This window comes from Echeneis naucrates, chromosome 7 (genome assembly GCF_900963305.1).
Source record: "Echeneis naucrates chromosome 7, fEcheNa1.1, whole genome shotgun sequence".
NCBI lineage: Eukaryota > Metazoa > Chordata > Actinopteri > Carangiformes > Echeneidae > Echeneis > Echeneis naucrates.
In genome coordinates, this window is record NC_042517.1 from 21,805,709 (window position 1) to 21,824,783 (window position 19,075).

At 39.3% G+C, this 19,075-nt stretch overlaps 1 protein-coding gene across 1 annotated transcript; it reads right to left on the bottom strand.

Annotated features, from left to right (window-relative positions):
• Positions 1-1,858: 1,858 nt before the first annotated feature.
• On the bottom strand, positions 1,859-18,739 carry LOC115046801 (carbohydrate sulfotransferase 11-like). The gene is made up of 4 exons (XM_029507422.1): positions 18,493-18,739; positions 6,654-6,727; positions 5,999-6,160; positions 1,859-5,423 (listed from the first exon to the last, which is right to left on the bottom strand). The coding sequence occupies exons 1-4, from the start codon at positions 18,581-18,583 to the stop codon at positions 4,740-4,742; spliced, it is 1,011 nt and encodes a 336-aa protein (XP_029363282.1). The 5' UTR covers positions 18,584-18,739; the 3' UTR covers positions 1,859-4,739.
• Between the last annotated feature and the right edge of the window lie 336 nt (positions 18,740-19,075).

A 19,075-nucleotide genomic window follows, 5' to 3' on the forward strand; every position in this document is an offset into this window, starting at 1 on the left:
TAAGAAGCTATATGAAGGAATGCTAAAGCTGGCTAAAATTAGCTCTTCTTAGCCAGTATGCTTGATTGCTCTTTGCATAAAAATATTTGTTTTCATTTTTACTTCCTGAAAATAAGTAATAATATATTATTTTCTAATTTATAGCGGTAAACAGGCTTTACTCTTCTTTTACTTTGGACAAAACTATGCTGTTTCCCCTTTTCTTTAGGTAGCAAGATATGTTTTATATTAAGCAGAGTGTGCAGGGGTGTCATTTTCTGACTCTTAATACACTTGGTGTATTTCCCAAAATGTTCAGCTATAGTTTATTATCCAGCCCTGCTTTTAATGTGTCAAAGAGCATGATGATAAATACCTGATGAGAACACAAAATTAATCTTTGAAATTAACCATTTCTTAGCTCAAATCTTTGTTAACAAATAGCTTTATTTGTGGTGTAGCAGCGGTTCTTCCTCTCCTGCTTTCTGTAGGCAAAACTTTGTACTGTACTTGAATGTTGACACTGCCACATTAAGACTTGAAGGTTTTTAAACTCCTTCAATTTCTAATCTTGCTTTGTTCACTGTCACCTGAGATTCCTCAGCCGCACTATTTGTCTTACATGCTCAAACATCAAGTGTGGAATCAAAAATGTTTGGTGTGTGTTTATGCAACTTTTGTGGCAATGAATAATTATATTTTCATAACAACCAACAGTGTAATGAAATCTGTGTTACTCTGACACAATGTCATGATTTATTTCAAATGTATACTTATTTGATTTTATGACCGTAATAATGCATATCCTGCTTTATAGTGTATTTTCTTTCACAAATTAGGGATAAGGGGGGACATTATCCCATAGATTTTAGTATAATCTGACTTGAAGACATTAGTAGTGTCATAGGTAGAGGGTGGAATCTTTCTGGGAGCAGTTGATGCTGATTGTGGTGATAATGTTAAATGACAGGTGATTATAAGATCAGGACACAGTGAGGTGGCCCAGGGCAAGCTGGTTACCATGCTAATGCCAGTGGAAGATAAATACTGTTGTGTCTTTCAGCCTTTTGAGCTGCTGGTGAGGAAAAGGATTTAGTTTGATGCTGAACTTATAGCATTTCTTCTAATCAGGGAAATAAATAGCTGTTAATTATAGCAAACATAGTAAAACGTCTAGACAGCTCTTTAAATATTGCTTGCCTCTTCATCCGGCACCGCAGAGAGCCATTAATGGCGTGCTCTGAGGAGAATAAAATGTCATCTTTGTCCAGTAGAGCTGAGTGGAAATTTTCCGACACCATCAGCACAGGAAAAGAAAACTGCCTATCTGTATTTAACATGTTAATTTTTGTAATGGCACAATAAACAACCACACACACTCAGTGCTGCTGTTAATACATTCTATTGGTTGAAAACATCTAGGAAACCAGACAGTCAATTATTAGTTTTATGGCGCAAGTAAACTGGTCCAGGAAATGATCTTAGATTGTGCTCTGCTTAGTAGTTCACAGTGACTCAAAAAGTCACCTATCTAACTACACAACCTCTCTACAGGAAACGTCTGACTAGCTCTGCTCATACACAGAGTTGTGTATGAAGATGTTGAAGATGTGACACATCTTCAAAGAGATGTGCCGTCTCCTTGAAAGAACTGGATACTTGGTGTATGTTGTTTGCCTTTTCTGAGACAAGAAAATGAAAGAAATTTAAAAGGTAAAGAATCAAATCAAGAAGAAGACATTAAGGGTATGATTGGGTTTTGGCAAGTTAGAGCTTTTTGCAAAATTCTGTGAAATATCACACACAGCTATGAAGGAAAGCATTAAGATGAAAATCGTGTAAGGCCAGCATCATAGCCAAAGAGAAACATTAAAAACTGTCAGAAAGACAACAATAGGAAATGTTATACTTGATTAAAAAGAGGACTTTGCAATACAACAAACAACTTTTGACATATTGCACACACACATGGATATTGCACTTTTCAAAGTAAGACTACAGAAAAGAAACTTGCACTGCACTGACCTGAAAAACTTAGAACTTAGATATGATGAAAGAATCAAATCAAAATCAAAAAGATAAAGAGCGGAAGCAGTTTCTGACCATTCCAGTGCATGCTTAGCTGGATGTGCATAATAATAGTAATTTTTACATTTCAGGTTTTCAGACAACTTTATTTATACCAAATGGGCAATTCGTTTGCAGCTATCCATGTACATTCAGACCAAGAGTCAAACAAGCAATTAATAATCTGATCAGTTGAAGAAAAACATATGGGCAATCAGAAATAAGAAATCAATAAATAAATCCCACAATAAAATAAATAAATAAATACATAGGTTAATCTGGAAAGAGTGGGCTCTGTGTTTAAAATCTTAATAGCAGAGGGGATAAAACTAGTTATACTTTTGGGAACATTATAGTGCAGACTGCAAGGCAACAATAAAAACTCTGTAGACAAAATGTGATGTCTCTGGTTGGCCGGTAATTGTTTTTTGCTTTCTCAGCTGCTCGTTTTTCCCAGATCTTAACCAAATTCCTCTGCTGAATGCCGATGATCTTTGATCATAACTTGATCATATCTAAGGTTGTCAATAAAACCTTTCAATAAAAGAATGATAAAAGTTGTACAAAATAGTTTCACAGACATTAAAAGAACATAGCTTGCGAATTAGGTGAGTTCTTTGTTGACTGCATTTGACAATTAGCTCAGTATTCTCTAATTGAGACTACACGGTGCCAAGATATTTATGATTTGCATAATTACACAATTTCTATTGCAAGTATCCTGTGCTTACATGGAGAGGTTGACCTTTTCAGTGAAATCTTATCGAATTATTGCTATATAAATGTTGTGTCCATTTTTAAACATTTTGACCAAACAAAGGTCCACCAAACAAAAATATCATAATCATTAACTAAAAGTTATAGAAGTTGACAAAAAACTTCCTCAAAAAACAGCAACTAGATCACACTGATCATCAGATGTTTAGGGAAAGACAGTGGGAATTTACAGCAACCTTTACGTCTCTCATTTACTGCTCATTTGGTAGATTATTTTCTGAAAAGAACTGAACTCCAACAATTATACATAATATAGAAATAATTCATTTATTCATTTATCGTCAACTGCTTATCCATTTCCAGGTTATAGAAATTAAAACGGCTCCAAAAGTCTGTTCTTTAAAAGTAAAAGTAAATATTCATACAAACATTTATTCAAGTTTATGTTTTTTTCATGGAAACTTTAGCCACATTTTTTAACGTTACAGAGCTGTACAATTAAATGTTAACATTTTTACTCAACAACTAATTTCATGTCAGGTTTATATCCATGCAAAGTCAATTTTTCCCTAAAATAACATTCTTTCATTCTTAATAAAAAAAAGTTTAGTATTAGCCACAGAATTAAGTGACACAAATCTGGTTTTGCTCATTGACTGACAGATATGAGTTTATTTGAGGGATGTGAACTTTTTGGATGATTTTAAGTTTTGGTTTTCATTTATTTTTATTTTTTTAAAGAGTCCCCATCAGAATCACAGATTTTTTTTCTCACATTCTTCTTCCTCATTGAATATGCTCATTACAGTACAATGTAAGTCAACCTCCTATCACTTGATCAGAGGTTTAATTGCTGATCGCAGTCAACGTGGCCATGGATGAGGGAAGGCTTTTTCAGATCTTTCAAATTCAAACCTGGGTTTTCGTTTAAAAATTGAAGAAGCAATTTGTTAAACTGATGCTTCAGCAGTTTGGGTCAGCAATGAAAATTTGCATTAACTTCTGTACTATTGGCATAAATTGACTGAACCTGCTGAACGAGGCCCTTCAGTGCAGTGAAGATAGCTGGGCTAGGATTAACCCCTCAGGTTCCTGTTGCCACCCAAACAAGAGGAGCTCTTAGCAGCAGCAGAGCCGAGCTGCTCCCTGGCCCAACCACAGCTATGTGGTTGTTTGTTCACCCTACCTGCCAACAGCTAAATACAGACACCCACAGGACTTTATTGACACTGAGCAGTGGCTCCAGGTTTCCCTGGAAGTGATTAGTCAATGGATCCAGTATTGTGTAAAATAAGAATACCTGGATGTAGTTCATTAGCTGTGGTATGATCAGAAAAAAAGAATGTATTATCATAAGTTTATTTGGTTGATTATTTGGTATCGATCCCTAAACCCATGCAAGTTCAAATTTACTTTGAAAGAAGAACTTTCACACACAATAACTCCTGAGTCAGCACGTTTCCATAATAAATACTTTATGCCCTAATGTATATAAATAAAGCCCTTCCAGAGATTTTGTGCTTTGGGGGAAATAATGTGCTGTGTTGGCATGTAAACCCAGGCCAGAGGAGGACCTGCTCCTCTCAGCTGAGTCTTTCATTCATGGCTCAGTAAACCAAGCGGACACAGCAGGAAGCTGGGAAGGCACGTTACTCCAATGTCATGGCCATATGGAAGAGAACATATGACAATCAGATAACGGTTTTCTCCATTTGAGGAAGTAACCATTTGGAGAGAGAAGGCAAAAATTCTCAGTGAAACCCTAAAAGCCCAAATGACACACATCAAGTCGTTCTCCTCCGGTTCTGCTGGAGAGCAGTAGTAAAGTCTTAGCCAGCTAATGCAGTGGTGACCACTGTCCACAGCAACTGAAAAGTGCAAAATCATCATTGTTGAATGTGAACAGAATGTGAGAGGAAAACAAACACAGCTGAGCCCACTGGCAGCGCTGACATCAGTTGTTGTTTCTCTGTCTCTTATCGAGTCCTGAGATAGTCCGGTGTGGAGTAGTTGAAGAGCAGGAAGTCCATCCGATACATGTTGAGGAGTTTCCTCTGGTAGAAAGGACTTATATGCTTGAAGAAGCGCGCTGCCATGTTGCCATCAGTCGTGATTCTTTTCCCAGATGTTGGAAATTTAAGTGTGTCCTCTACTCCGGCCAAACGTAGCACAGCCTCAGCATCCGGCTCCAGAGTCTCATACTTTCCCACCACATTGTAGTGGATGAGACAGGGGTGGCAGAGGGAGTGTACTCGCTCCCAGTGCTCATTCAATGGTTCCTCCTGCTGGGTCAGAGGATCCACCAGATATTGGACAAACTCGCGGAAGGAAACATTATTCCCTCTCTCTAGGGCATCAGGCTCCGGATTGAGCCGATGCCGGCGGATGATCTTGGTTCCATAACGCTTGTGGAAAGCCGTGTTGTAGTGGCGTGTGAACTTATTCCGGTAGGCAGACACCAGGCGCTCAAAGGGCTCCCGCACAAAGATAAACTTTAAGTAGTTACGAAGGCGCTGGTTTATCTCAGGGACTGAAAACTCGGAAAGTGTGTGGAGGTTTCCGGCTATGTGCGCCTCGTTAGCTGGGATGGAAAGGGGGTCAGTGTATCGGCCATCACTCGTGAGGACCATAAGGACACGCTTCCAATTTGTGCAGGCCACCTAAAAGTCAAGAGAGAGGGGAGAGTTTTCTTTCAGCAAACTAACATCACAACAATCTGGACAATTAATGGCTCACACCACCATTTTTAGTCTATATTGGTTTTTTGTTTGCTCAGTTACCTACTAAGAGTTAATGTCTGTGCTCTAGCCATGGAAACTATCACCAAAATACTGTGACACTGAAGAAAAGCCTGATGATTCTCTGAAAGTGTTGAATTATAGGAGGCAGCTGAATATTTATTTGAACATGAATGTGGAGAAAATTGTCATTTAAATACTGTCCTTTAATAGGTAAGAATATGTGTATCAGTCTGTTCAAATTTATGTGCCTCAACACTCAACACAATTTTTAAATTTAGTTTTTAGCTTTTTTCAGGAATGATGCAACTAAATAAAATTATTATTGCGATAATTTTTGATGATACATCTGTGCAAATAATCACTGACTTATTAATATAGTCTTCTTTTAAAATCTCCCTCACAATTCCATTTATATTGAATCGTAAATGTCGCGCATTGGCCAATCAAACAAACAAACTGACAGAGTCAGAAAACCCCATGTAACGGCGACCAACCTTAGGTACATAGCAGTAAATAAGGCTGTGTTTATCATCCACAATGAGGTGTTTCAGATCGTCAGGCGACAGCACCCGGCGCTTTCTGGTGTGGCTCAGACACGCCTGCTCCAGCAGCTCTCTGCGGCTTTGAAGTGGCTGGTGATCTGCCAACAGCTCCAGCTGCATGTGATGAGGACCATGTTGTACGAATGATGGGAGGAAGAAGCACATACAGAAACACCTCTTGGAACACTCGCAGAGACACAGAAACACTCACAGAGCAAGTTTTCATCTTTTGAGACAAGTGAATTTCATCTGTCGTGCACAAGGCAGGAAACTGCCAAAAAGCACAGAATTCGCACATTTCTTATTTAAGGAGGTATTTTTAACTTCTTCTCTGCTGCAATATGTGGTTTCCAGGAGCACAACCGAGAGTTCCAGCAACTGTTGCGTTTAAACATACAGGGTAATTTTCATCATCATTTCTTCAGGGCAGGCAGGTGGCTACAGTGACACCGTAATAGATTAATCACATAGCCTGCAGGTTAGCATGCTACAATTCAGCCTTGAATCAGTTCTACAACTTATATCCAATGAGCTGCACACGCTGTGACAGTACGCATCATGGTCATAAAGTTGTATGTTGTTAGTGTATGTCTGTTTGTGCTCTTACCTGGTCGCCATTGTCATGGGTCTGCAGTAGACTACTGATTTTCCCTGAACCACTGTGAGTCTTTGGACCAGGTTCTATGTGGGAGATTGAAATCCATGTTATTGTCTATGAGCTGCACAGCTAACAAACAGCATTTATCACAAGAGTGTTTCGTCAGGAACATATACTATAGGCCACTATAAGAACAAAGTGGAGGGAAAACTTCCAACAGGGAATGTAAGGGAGGCCTAGCAAGGGCTTAATAACACAATTAAAGAGCAGAGGCCTGCAAAAAATGAAATGCCCTGATCCCACTTGGTTTGCAGAACATTCTACAGCAGGTTTGACAAGTCACAACACCCACAGAGAGATGAGATTCCAGCACTCTCAGCCCTCGGCACACTGCAGTTATAATAGTAAACATTAAAGTGGTCAATATTTTGTCCTGAGTAAACCCAAGGAAAGCATCTGGCCCAGACAAGCTGAATGGCCATCCTCAAAAGGAATGCGCCACTCAACTCAGGGAAGTTATGACCCAACTTTTGCAGCTGCTCAGGTTTTGTTCTTCACATATGGAAAGAGATACCATCATAACATTATCCAAAATCACAAAAGCCATGGCTCTCAAGGCGAGTTGTATGCAACCTACTGACCTCTGCAGTGTTGTTCAAATAATATTTATATAAAATTCTATCATAGGGGTTCCACAAGGTTCCACAAGGTCGTGTTTTAACTCCGATCTTATTCTCTATCTACATAAACAAAAAACAAAAAAACAAAACCTTCATGATGGACAATATGACACGAAGTCAAATATGCAGATGACGTGGCAGGCTTTACCTGCTTAATTGATGATGACATAAAAAAGCCATATCTCACACCTGTCCATTAAACAGCTTTTGAGTCAACTGTCCAATTACTTTTGGTCCCTTGAAAAAGAGGTGGCTACATATTAAAGAACTGTAATTCCTAAACCCTTCCTCCAACTTATATGTGAATACCCTCAAATTCAATATGTTTTCGTTAACAGCTAAAATAACAAAACTTGTGTCACTTTCCAAATATTTTTGGGCCTAACTGTATGTTGAGGATTGGTCATGAGAGCTTTGTATGTTATAAGAAGGATTTCTACTTCAATTCTGAATTTTACTGGGAGCCAATTGAGCGAAGCTAGCACAGGAGAAATGTGATCTGTTTCTAGTTCTTGTTAATATGCATGCAGCATAGTTCTGAATCAACTGAAGTCTTTTCAGAGAACTGTTGGGACATACTGTCCGAGTAGGCCACTCCACTCTCTAGATGGAAGTTTACTTGTGGTTCCTAGAGTCTCCTAAAGTAAACTGGGAGAAAGATCTTTCAGTTAACAGGCTCCTCTTCTAAAGAACCATTTTTCTGCTAAAACCATTTAAACCAGCTTAGTGCCCCTCCTTTCATCCCAATTTCATGTTTCATTCATTATCATAGAATATGGTAGTAAATGGTGTCAAAAGCAGCACTAAGATTTAACAGGACAACTATGGAGGCCAATCTGTTTCTTGAAGCCATTAAAATGTTGTTGGTAATTTTTACCAGTGCTATTTCTGTGCTCTGACGTACTTGACCTGACTGAACCTCTTCAAACAAGACATTCCTATGGAGATGCCCACAATTGGCTTGCAACTGCTTTTTCAAGAATTTTGGAAGTGAAACAGAGCTTATAGTAGAGAATGGGAGAATGAGAGCAGGATGATGGGATATTCAATACATGTGCAGGAAGTTCATAGGTAGGGATAATTCATCACCTGTGGGATGAGGACAGGAACAGTATCAGGTGTTACAAGTTGTTTCAAAAGCTGCTGCATTTGATAGTGGAATCTGCTGTAGGGAAAAGCTGGTGAATTTTGGCCATGATTGTTATGAATTTATTTGTAAACAAGCCCATTAAACCATCACTGCTAAGAGTTAAAGGATCCACTGAGCTATGACTCTCTGTCAGCCTGGCTACAGTGCTGAAGAGAAACTTGGAGTTGTTCTTGCTTTCTTCTATCAATGCTGAATAGTAGGACCTTCTGGCAGTGTAATGTTTTTTATATGTTTTAGGCTTTCTTTCCAAACTAAGTAGAATTAATCTACATCCCTGGACATCCACTTCCTTTCCAATTTTTGTGCTGTTTGCTTTAAGGCACACATTTCTGAGGTGTATCAAGTTGCCAGCCTCCTCTATTTCTTTCTCTTTTTCAGAGGAGCCTCAGAATCAAGATTTGAACAGTTATTGGGAGATCAATTATTAGGTAATGGTCAATGAGAAGCTGCTTGTGGTGAAATATAATTAATTGGTTCATTTCAATGCCATATGCTAAGACAAGAGCAAGGATATGATTGAATCAGTGAGTGGGTTCATTCACATGCTGGGAAAAGTTATGTCTTAAATGCAGAACTAAGGCTGTCACAGACAACGTCTACATGAATACGGAAATCACCCATTATAATGATTTTATCAGTACTAACGCTGACAAAAACAATATCCTTTTAACTAGCAAAACTGTTTTTTCAATTCTCTACTTTGAATGTGAAAGACTGAGGGTGAGGCTTTCAAAAGACATACAACTAGGTTTTGGGCTACAAAGCAGTAATGAAATATTGCACCCCACCCTCCTCCTCCGCCTATGGTACGAAGAATTATGAAAGTTAACATGAATGGGGGTGTAGATTTATTTAAACGAACATTATCATCCTGTTGCAGTCAGGTCTCACTGATACAAAAATAAATCAATAATATGATCAGTGATCAGATCATTAATTAACAGGCACTTGGATCATAGTGATCTACTCTTCAATACTCAACATTTAATTTTTGTAATATTTAGATCCAAATTGGTGGTAGTTTTACTTTCAATTGATATTGCGTTTTTATCTCATCCTTCTTTTATTCATTCATTCATCTTCAACCGCTTATCCGTTTCCGGGATATGGGGAATGCTGGGTGAGAGCGGGGCACACCCTGGACAGGTCGCATGTCCATCACAGGGCCAAGACACATTGACAGACAGACAAACAACCACTCACACTTACACTCAGACCTACGGACAATTTAGAGTCAGCAATTAATCCAAACATGCATGTCTTTGAACGTTGAGAGGAAACCGGAGTACCTGGAGGAAACCCATTCAGACACTGGGAGAGCATACATACTCTGCACAGAAAGGCCCCAGGCCCAGGAACCAAAACTGTGGCCTTCTTGTTGTGGGGAAACAGCACTAACCACTATGCTGCCCATCTTCTGTTTACCTTTGGCTTAATAAATCAAATCAAATCGGATTTATTTGTATAGCGCCAAATTATATCAAAGTTACATCAAGGCACTTTACGTGTAGAGCAGGGTTTAGACTTAGTAAATTTAGGTGGTCTGGGGACAGACACAGTTTCAATAGACATTGCTTCAATTCTATCCTGAGACGCAGCCCCCAGTGCACTGGGGGGGTCAGAGGCCGTGGCCTCCTCCAACATGTTGTTGATTTAATAACAACAGGAAAATACGTGCCTGGTATTTTTTGGCTTGGACTATTTTCAGTTACTTTGGATGGAAGCCTATAAATTTGACAGACTTTTCTTTTTAGAAACCATGTCCTTGCACAGAAGTTTGAATTATACCGTAAATATAGAGCTACAGTTAACAGATTAGACATAGCCCTCATCTTTGCCATTTATGGAAAGTGAGTTCTGTTACAGGGCAGCACAGCAGCATAAGGGTTAGCTCCTCAAAACAAGAAGGGTTTGATTCCTGGCCTTGGGGCCTTTCTGTACGCAGCTTCTGTGGGTTTCCTCCAGGTAACAGATAAAGAGTAGAAAATGAATTAATGAGTTCTGTTAATAGGGTTTAGGTGTTCGGGTGAAATGTGCAGGAAAGACACATTGAAGAAATGTTAAAACAGTAAAACTGATTATTTAAAGGCACCCTTAAACCACAGCCAAAGACTTGTCCTCTGACTTACTGAAGCAAGTGTAACCCAGATGCATTTTATTCAAAATAGTTGTTGAATTTGCACCAAAATTGAAATAAACCACTTTTCCCCAACAGGAAATCGGGCACAAGGACATAATAATTAGCGTGAATTCCAGAATTGAGAAAAAAATTGTTCTTTGCTACAGTAGCAACTTCCTGTTGTTAGTGTGGACCACCTAAAGGGATAATCGCATTATCATGGTCTAACCCTGATAGGAACAGTGTGTTCCCTCCAGACTCTGTTGTACTTATTTATGTTACCCTTCTCCGCCTCTTTTTAGTCCCTCTTTTATCTGACAAAAATGTTTCTTCTTCATCTATCTGTTTGAATTTGTATGTTAAGGTGATTGGAGTTAATTAATTAATTAATTAATTATCAACAGTCCTAAAATTATATGAGAAAATGCTGGAAAAGGGTCACAGACAAAGTTCATCCGCAAAGCCAGCATTTACAATGATGGACCTGCTGGAGGCTCTGCTTGATTGAATATATTATCAATTCTTAATGGAGATCCCATTGTGGTCACTCTTCCTCCAATCCACATCAAAATATCTCTCCTCTCATAGCTCAAAGTCCACTCCCTGCTCAGGCCTTATGGCAGTCAGTCAGTATCTGCAGTTCATGGTTCTGAATGGAAACAGTATTTTATCGACATCATTAACATCAGCTTGAGCAGTCTTTATTTTTTCCAGCAAAAAAAGTATTGTTGGTTGCGTAAAAAGTCCCCCCACCAGCAGAAAGACAGTAGTGACATCCTTGAAAGTTGATACACGTGGCCTTTTAATGCAAATAAGTACTTTATTGGCCTGTTGAGCCAAGTCAACATAAATTCTGGTTCTGAGAAGTGGAACCAAAGTTTAAGGCTTCAACCTTGAACCTTGATGTCTTCAATCTAACAACCATCAGGGGTTGATGAAGTTTGTGGGAAAATGTGACTCCTTCTCCCTTGATTTTCCATTATTGTCTCACTGTCTGGTCTTCAATGCAACATGATGTTTATTTGTCAAATTATAGTCCCTTTTGGAGAAAAATAGACCAGAAAGCAGGGGATGGGTTAGGGGGCTAGGCTACAGTGTGATTGACAGATTTCACCACCCAATCAAGATGTTCACGTTGTTGAAGTTGCACAAAAATGTAATCAATAATCGAGATCTAAATTATCACAGCTTCTTGCCATTATGAAGAAGAAAACAATGACAGGGAATCTGCAAATGCATCCGAAGACAACATGAGATAGTGAGTCTGACACTGCCATGATACACCCTCTTTCCTCTAGTCTGACAGCTGTTGTGGGCCACTGAGATAGACATCTAAGTGCTGCTAGACCTGGCTGAACAGCTCAACTTGATATGTAAAACCCTCAGAGGCCATGAATGGACTCAGAGCACAGACACACCGTTGCATCACACTTTTTATGCTATGAATACGATAAAGTTAACTGAAGTATGTAAAACTCATCAGAGCTCATCAGTCTCTCATTCTCAGATACCTTAAAAAGAGAGCTGGAGGGCAAAAAAAGTCCTTCTTGCCTGTTGCCACTCATGCTAGTCCACACTGAGCTATCAACTGCTGGGTTTTCCCTGGACAAAGATTTTTATCCAAGGGAACAGCAGTCCAGCTTCAGCGAATTAGGAGGCTAGGTCTAAATCTTTAGTTCTGTATCTCTTTGTTGAGCGCAGGAGGTTCCCTCAGACAGACAGACTTTAATTGTCCCACAAGATGTGTTTCTGCTGACTTATGGTCCCCCTGACTTTTCCGCAACCACCATCATCCAAGCCAAGTTTACACTTATCCTGTGAAGAGCTGATATTTATGAAGTTACCTGGCACCAAATAGTGCTAATTAAACTACATTAATATTAAAGAGCATCACTGTGCCCGGACTGCTACTTTTGCGTGCCGTTTGAAAGCAGCTGTGTCTGATCTATGTGTAAGCTTGTAAGGATGGCATCCTTGTTCTGAAGATGGTTGAATTCTGACATGACACTTGATTTGTATCTGCTCCTCTAAAGTTTGCAGTACAATAAGATCCAGCTAGTTTATTCTACTGATCCTTTCTTGTGAAGTCTAAGGTCTCCATTTTGGTTGTCAAACATGCCAGCAAGCTTTGGGTTTCTCCTGCATTAATAGTGTTATGTTTTCTGTTATGCATGAAAAAGTCAAGCTCAAGAACAATTTTCTTATCCTTTATCCGTTAAACCTTTAACCTACACGCACTCTCTTTTCCTTAAAATGAGAAGCACATTACTACTCTACTTCTAATCATTGCATACTACAGCTTTTTTCTGCCAGGAGCTCTGTCACTTACACAAGAAAACCACAGCTTCCTCTCATACCCGGGAAGTGACACAATGCTGACAGTTGAAGAAGAGCAGACAAGGGGCCCTACTCTTACAAAAAACAGAAAAGCTGGCCTATTTTGAACCTAGTCTGCCAGTAAAGCCCTGACAGTCAAACACCCCAACAGATCCAGAACCCTACCCTGATGGAAAAACGTCTTCCCTCCTATCTTTGGCAATGATGAAAAGCACAGAGGATCCTGTAGCATCAATGTAAATATTTATGCAAACAGATAAAACTGTATTTTATTATAGTTGAGTTGAACATCTTATCTTTGAGGCCAATGCGATAGAAGTTTCCAAGAACTTAAAGAAAACCACAAAATTATTTGATTTGATTGAGATGTGTAAAAATTCTGCTTTCATACTGTGACTGAAAGAAAAAAATAAACATGAAGGAAAACAAGAGAGGGAAGGAAGACTTGTTGGGCCAGTTGAGCAGAGTTTGAATTAAGCATGTCAATGTCCTGAGCTGATCTGAGCTGCAGATCGAGGTAATTGAGCCCAAAGGATGGGGGAAGTTTACGACTGATATCCTTTGTAATGGGGTGGGCACTTGCTTTAAATCTCCCTCATGTTCTCCTTATGTTCACTCACTTCTTTAAATGCAACTTCAAAACTACAGTACATCAACCAGCTGACTTCTCTGGATCCAATCAGGAACCAATCAAATCACATGTTCACAATCGAATTTGCCCGATTTTATAGCATGGATTAATGTCAGTTAATGCAGTGTTTTGTTTTTTTGTTGTTGTTTTGTTTTTTATGCAAAACATAATGTCATAGTGAAGTTGTCCTCATCATTTTGTAATGTCATCTTTGCATAGATTGGATCAAACTGCATCTGTGAGTTGTAGTGAAACAGATTTTTTGATCACATTGACATTGACATTGACCTTTGAACTTTGTGTTTGTGCCAAATTTGAATGAACACTTTCCAGTGGGTTTTGGGATGTCATATTAAAGACTCATTCATTCTAGCCACTTAGTTAAATGAAAACAGCCATGAAATTGTAATGGTAAAGACATTATCTACTTACTCATTCATAAACATGAGTAATGCAAATACAGTTTGCTGTGAGTCACAACCTCAATATTGACATTTATAAACAAATATTATTTAAAATCTAAATGAATCTATTTTAAAATGATTACACTGGCTTGAGTAAGTTATGCACCCTATGGCACAGTCTTCGTTGTGATCTGGATTCACAGCCATGTTAGTGTTGGGTTAATTCTGAGTGTTGAACTGCTGTAGACTCTGCCTGCCCTACTGTACAATGACCTTTGGTTTTCAACAGAGTTAAAAGCATACTGTTGTTTTGCTCTGTTTGAGATTGTCTCACTGGAAAGAGGATTTTCAGCATCTTCACACCTCCGGCATCTCAACACCGCATAATTTTACATGTCAATATTACAATCTGAATTGTCAGGTTTTCCAACAGAATTTGATTCCCTTGGGGTGATAACTATTTACAGGATAGAGCATATTTGCGATATTAACAAATTGACTTTCAGAGGAGCAGCAGAATAAACAGTTAGCTGGTGTTGCAGGTGGTAGAAGGCATGATCTGAGAGGCTGTGGCATTATGGGTACCACAGAGGCATCACAGCACAATATGTTTGTTTCTGAACAGCTACTTGAAGTCAAAGTGACACTGATGTTTTCAATTTAACGATTATACAGTATATGTGTATGAACATGAGTACAGGGGTAAGCAAGTATGTTTATGGGTAAAAACGTGTTCAATGACAAAGTTTACGCTTCATTTTTTACTTAAATCTACTATGGACACACAATATTGCACAGGGTGCATGTCTATGTATGAGAGACACATCAAAAACAGCTTTGGTGTCAGCTGCTGATAGAGGTGAATGAAGAGAATGAAGAATCAGAAATGACTGGCAAAACAATCATGAAAAGTAGCATACAATAAGCATCAGAACCAAATATTTACTCATGGTTGAAAGAAGATTGCTGATTACTTCTGGATTGAAAGAAGAAGGAAGATAATTGGGAAACATCACAAAGTGTGGTGTCTAACAGCTCTGAGCACCATTTTAACTCACACTAACAGTTAATAACTTGTTTTTTTCATTATTTGTTTGGTGACATTGCAACAATTCGATCTAAATCTTGACTGATCCTGGGGAACAGCTACCCTATAAGGCCCAGTTGTACCATTGGCTGAACTGAACATTTTAAAAGGTATACTCCTCAGGCTCAGCGTCGTCACATAATCAAACTTCAAATGCAGCTTCTACAGGACATGGCACAAAGCACTGTCAACACAGCACTGTAAGCACAAAGCACTGTCAACACAAGGCTGACAATTCAAACTTATCTCATAAACAACAGCACAAATTTTGCACCAGCTAACTACAGAACAAGGTTACTTGGCATAGTGACGTGTACATGTACTCATAAATCACACAGTGACACTGTTCCACAGCACTGCTGGGTCAACCCAACCACATAAAGGAGGGTGAGAGGAAAAGGATATTGGGTGTGCATCTGTATTTTTCTCACGATCTATCTAATAAAACTGACTCAGTAAGTCAAAAAAAAAAAAAAAAACTATTGACACAGGGGCAAGCTTTCTTATGTAATTTCTGGCAAATAAAGTAATTCGGTAAAGTTTATGTCATTTGTTTAATAGAGTATTGTATTTAGAGCAGAAGTCCAGTGTTTCAACATTGATTTCATGGCAGTGTATTCAGATGACATTTTTGATCACAGTTGTACACTTCACTCACTAGCCAACTTTGTCATTTTGGAAACTTGAAGAGACGTTTTCAGAGAAGAGACTCTCTTCTGACTATATAATTCAAAAGCAAACGAACAATAAATCTGACCTGATGTAACTAGGACAATGTGTGTATTTTTCTGAGTGGCAAACCCAGGGTGTTCGCACAGGAATTAACTAAATGGAGTCCAAACTATATTACTGGATGCATTGTGCACTGCATCCCATATTTAACAGCGAGCTTCATTGGGAGATATGGTTTCATACGACAAGCACACTGGAGAAAAAAAGCACAGCATTGTAAAATGTCTGTACTTAATTCATCAAGACTTTTATGTCTTCCAAGACATGTCTTCAGTCTGACTATCTGACTAACTTCATTTGGCTTCATTGATGAATAACAATGAAAGTTGATGCTGTGTTTCCTGATAATGTTGCCTAAAGGAAGCTGATTAAGAGTGAAGAGGATTGGTTTAAGTATCGAACCCTGTGGGACCCCTGTGGCTATAGTATTAAGCTATTGAGGAGCCATTGAACAACATGAACAAACTGATATCTATCTGATAAATAGGATTCGAACCAATAAATGCAGTCCAATTTTCAAGACCAGGCTTAAAACTTTTCTGTATGACAGAGCTTATAGGTAAAAAAATCCATCTACTCTTTAGCTATGCTGCAATAGGCCTAGGCTGCTGGGGGGAAGGACTGAGCACCCCCCCTCCATTGCATGCGCTGATAATACCCATTCTTCTGGTAAATCCCTGTTTCTCCCAGTGCTAAGCATGTGTACCGCATTAACTAACCATGTTTCCCGAAGTCTCTGTCTCTCCCAGTTCCTCTCTTCCCTTTCCCTGTCCTCATCCTGCAGGTGGTGACTCATCGCCATCCCAAGTTCCTGCAGCGCCTGCTGATCCCATATCCTCATGAATTCCATACTACAGCATCATCACGATAAACCTAATTTTTTAATATTCCCTTCTCCTGCTCTCATTCTCTCCCTACGCTATCCTCAGCCCCATGCCTCTCTCACTCTTGCTCTCTCTCTCTCTCTCTCTCTCTCTCCCTCTCTCAACCCAACCGGTCGAGGCAGATGGCCACCCCACCAAGCCTGGTTCTGCCCAAGATTTCTGCCTCTTAAAGGAAGTTTTTCCTTGCCACTGTCACCAAGTGCTTGCCCATTGGGGGATCTGTTGGGTCTCTTTAAATTATTTTATCAAGAGTTTGGTCTAGACATGCGCTACATGTAAAGTGACCTGATGTAACTTTGTTATGATTTGGCCCTATACAAATAAATATGATTTGATTTGATGATTTGGTGCTATATAAAAAATTTAAATAAAGAAAAAAAGAAAAGAATGAAGTGTTTACACACATTTTACTAAACTTTGACATGGAACCATCAAGTAATGGAAAAGAGTTGATGGCCAAAGACCATCTGGCAACAAGATCCTGAGTTCCTTACATAAAAAAACGCCTAATGGCCACAATGTATCCTATACAGATTCACTTATAACAGAACGAACTGAAATCACAACAGATCTCTTCTCGCCACTTAGCCTGTTTCAAAATGTACTAAAGATCTTTATGTCAGTTGACATTTATCATTTTCATATGACCTGCCTCCCCAAAGTTTTCAGTAGCGTGCATTGGATATGCTCATGCTCTATGAAGTCCATTATACGGCTCCTCAAGATCCAGCTCCCTTCATAGTGCTCATCTCTTCTCATCTTCCCAAATGTAGGGAAATGTGGTGGTTTTAAACATGCCATCTCTGTGCATAGATATGCCCAAGTTTGAAACCCAAAGGAAATGCATTGTCAGCTCTAAATCTGAATGATAATTGAGTTTAGCCTACAGCGGTGATCTGGGTCTCCAATATGAAATCTTATACATCCATGAATAAAGTTTACAATTAAAATGCAATAACTAAGTTATAAATCACCCAAGTAGGTTTAACAGAGTGAAAATTATGGGTCAGACAATTTGAATATTGTCACCTGGTTGCTTTGATGTTATTAAGTTTCACCATGCTCACGTAAGAGCAAAATAAAAGCAGAAGTGAGAAATGAAAGGGGATCCAAAGACTGATAGGGAAATAAACATGTAACTTTGAGCTAGTTCTCAAATCCAACCTCAGCCATCAAGTAGTTAGTGTGATTTTTACATCCTGTGTATTGACCCCCTCTGATGTGGCTATCATGGGGCTAAACAGGACATGCCTTACAGGTCACATATCCTTTGATAGGTATCCTAAATGTTAGTTTTAGGTTTAGTAACATGGTTTGTTAATCTGTCAGTAACAGCTCTGCATGCATACAGTGTTTTTCTTGCACAGTGGAAAGTTTTCACGGAGAGAGGTGTTGTGATACCTTTTTTTTTTTTTTTTTCCTATTCAGAATCACTATTTGACGTATTAATCAAATATAAGTCAGTGCATGTTGTGACTTGTCTCTGTGGTAACTGACAGTTTATTGGGACCAATGCCATTTTCTCACAGTCACAATCTTGTAAACCTTGCAGCAATGGGCTGGATTTACAGACTTCGGATGTGGTTACAAACATGCTGGTTCGTCGGAAAGCAGTAGCACTTGTGCATAAAGCGATGACATTCATGAAATTTGGAACACACACACACAACAGTCTCACTGTGATAACAGTAGAAACAATATTTAGATGTTGTTGCAGTTGCCATACGTTTTGTGTTACCTCTTTTCTGATCCCTGCTGTATTTCTAAAACAGCGATATTTAATTATGTCAAAACAGTTAGTGCAGTTGTGTGTCTATGTCCCACCTGGCTTGGTGATGCTCTGAAAGTAAAGCACGAGAACGAAGAGCGAGCCGGCGCAGGTCGCCAGGAACAGGCGTCCTCTGGACATCTTCATACTGCTGACAAACCCCCGGACCCCCAGTCTCCTCCTGAACCTGCTTCATACGAGTCACCTCCACCCACTCTCTCCCCGGCGGAGCTCAAGTCGATGCCTTCCCTACGGTGTTCGTACTCTGTAGCAGCGCTTCGAACTTTTCCTCCGCCAGCATGGACAGGGCACTGCGCCGTGACGTCACCCCCCCAACCCTCGTCAACACAGGCTGTTGTGGTGCCTTCAGGGACCGCTGGGCAAGTTCGTATACTTTTCAATGAAATGCATTGCTAAATTGAATTGTATGAACACAAGAACACACATGAATAAATACGAAATGTGTCCATAATAGCCAATCACTGCATCCCATGTGACTGAGGACTGGGCCACGGGAAACACGTTAATGTAGAACTAAATTTGGTTTATCTCACGTTACTATGAGCAGCGCTCACTTCAACTTTTCCTATATGTTACCGTTGCTCTTAGTTTCAAAATTATAAAAAAAAAAAAAAAAAA

Excerpts from the sequence above, each read along its gene's own strand:
- LOC115046801 (XM_029507422.1), bottom strand. The coding sequence starts at position 18,583 with ATGAAGATGTCCAGAGGACGCCTGTTCCTGGCGACCTGCGCCGGCTCG. Across the intron at positions 6,728-18,492 it reads TCAGAGCATCACCAAGCCAG|AACCTGGTCCAAAGACTCAC; the intron begins GTGGGACATAGA and ends TCTCCCACATAG. Across the intron at positions 6,161-6,653 it reads CCCATGACAATGGCGACCAG|CTGGAGCTGTTGGCAGATCA; the intron begins GTAAGAGCACAA and ends CATCACATGCAG.